At 43.3% G+C, this 2,120-nt stretch overlaps 1 protein-coding gene across 1 annotated transcript; it reads right to left on the bottom strand.

Annotated features, from left to right (window-relative positions):
• Positions 1-651: 651 nt before the first annotated feature.
• On the bottom strand, positions 652-1,834 carry LOC149037841 (uncharacterized). The gene is made up of 2 exons (XM_089186415.1): positions 1,759-1,834; positions 652-1,655 (listed from the first exon to the last, which is right to left on the bottom strand). The coding sequence occupies exons 1-2, from the start codon at positions 1,832-1,834 to the stop codon at positions 652-654; spliced, it is 1,080 nt and encodes a 359-aa protein (XP_089042541.1).
• Between the last annotated feature and the right edge of the window lie 286 nt (positions 1,835-2,120).

Below are 2,120 nucleotides of genomic sequence, written 5' to 3'. Positions count from 1 at the left end.
CTCTTGTTTTCTTGTTGGACTCTTGTTTTCTTGTTGGACTCTTGTTTTCTTGTTGGACTCTTGTTATTTTGCCTTCACTACACAACCGAACACACTCAAAGGTTGAGGCATGGGCGCGTTGGTCAGCTAGGCCCAAGATATATTTTAATTGTGACAATGAATTTACAACAAAGTGGATAAGAGATACATCAAGTATTGTCCTACATGCGCCAAAGCCGGACACGTAAACCCCAAAAACCTCTTGTTAGGAAAAATAGGGACCGTGTACCCCCGACCAACTGCAGTGGCGCCACCTTTGGGGTTTTAAGGTTGATCTATAAACAATGAAGAGAATGAAGAAAACAAATCATATCAGGCTAATTACACAATAAAAATAAACCTTATGGGAAAGTGCTAGTGGCAAGGCTGACCGTAGAATGCCACAAGTTTCTCAACGGTCTCTTTTACAAACATACTACCCATGAGCCTTCGCGTACTACGCTCGCACCCAGTTCTCTGCTCCGTGTCGGCAAAATATTAATTTATGTCAATACCGATTATCACAAATTACATATTTTGCCTTCACTACACAACCGAACACACTCAAAGGTTGAGGCATGGGCGCGTTGGTCAGCTAGGCCCAAGATAGAAAGCTAAAGGTAGGGCTTGAGCTCAGAGAAACAGAGCCTTGGAAACTTCTAGCCTACTGGAAAGAGAATCCTTAACATAAATGTTCTTTGCTGTGACTGAGGCCCAGCGACCATGGCGCTGAAGATTCCTCTCCGAAATGCCAGAGCTGGCAGCTAAAGTAGCTCCACCTGACCTAGCTGAATGAGTGCTATACTTAGAGATATCTGGTACAATATTCGCGAAAGACTTCTTAAAGGACTGCCTATAGGTAGAATAACAAATCAGCTTGTTTACAGAGATAAGGCGCTTGTGATTGCCCGAAGCTGAAATGGCCCTAAAAAGATACTCGTCTGAATTTTCAGGAATCTGGGCCTTATGCATATACAGCTTAAGTAAAGAACAGGGACACGTGATAGATGAGGACTCAGCAATAACGACCGACCTGCCCTCCCTCAGTTGGTCCGTCTTGCTTTTCTCTATGCTGATTGTAATGTAACCCTCGTTAAACTGAACATCTCTGCTACGCATAACGCATAACTCGGAACTTCTAAGAAAACCGGAAAATGCGAGAATGAACATAACTAAATTTCGTAATTGTAAAAGGTCTTCTAGATTAGTCTCTGCAGCAAGGACCTTGAGGTGGTGGGCGTCCAGGGGCTCCTTTCTATTGACTATTGGCTGACTGGCAAGGCGAACAGCTCCTTCCTTTACGGAAATAACAGTAGGGTGTAATGTTGGAGAGTCGACGCCTGCAAGAAGATGTACCCACTTGAACGCGTAAAAGGCGCAGTTGATGGAAGCGACGGACTTGGACGACTCGAGGAGGTGTTGCAAGTAGAGGGCACAATCGATTGGTCTGACTGGAAACTCCGAGGTACCAAAGACATCACTAGCAAAGGGTCTCCACTTGTTAAACGCTCTCAAGTAATTTTCGAATGTCCCAGACGCTCTGGAAGCAAGCACGGTAGATTTGAGATTGTCCATTAGCTGATCCACTCTCGGGGAATTTTGGGCCTCTGAAGACCAGAAAACGGAAGTGAAGATATCTAAGGATAAAAAAAAAAACAAATATTAAGAAAAAACTAAAAAAAAAAAATATCAATGAGACAGGCAGCAATGCACACAATGCTGAATTTGCATTTAACTCACTGTCTTCACTCAGGAAGACCACTTTGCCGATCAGGCAATACACTTCTGCGTAAAACGATACAAGAGAAAAAACCATGCTATTCTAGTGGACGTAGCCCTCTAGGGCGTTTGCACAATGCCAACAGAAAATACCCCTCTAGAGTACAAAATGAAAATACATATGACAAATCGCCCCTCTAGGGCCTCTCCTGGATGCCTCTCTAAGGCCTAACACGTTTAACTTAGAAAATGATTATCAACAAATAATAAGTACTTCACGCAAATATAATACGCCTTATCGGTACATAGTGGAAACAGCAGCGAACTCTAGCCCGAATGGAATCAAACACAAGGAACTAGAAAGCTTTTACGAGATAACTCGG

Source organism: Pocillopora damicornis, chromosome 11 (assembly GCF_964200805.1).
Source record: "Pocillopora damicornis chromosome 11, jaPocDami1.2, whole genome shotgun sequence".
In the NCBI taxonomy this organism is placed as follows: domain Eukaryota; kingdom Metazoa; phylum Cnidaria; class Anthozoa; order Scleractinia; family Pocilloporidae; genus Pocillopora; species Pocillopora damicornis.
Note: the sequence above shows the minus strand (reverse complement) of the source record. Positions and strands in the feature narration are given on the sequence as shown.

Excerpts from the sequence above, each read along its gene's own strand:
- LOC149037841 (XM_089186415.1), bottom strand. The coding sequence starts at position 1,834 with ATGGTTTTTTCTCTTGTATCGTTTTACGCAGAAGTGTATTGCCTGATC. Across the intron at positions 1,656-1,758 it reads GGTCTTCCTGAGTGAAGACA|ATATCTTCACTTCCGTTTTC; the intron begins GTGAGTTAAATG and ends TTTTATCCTTAG.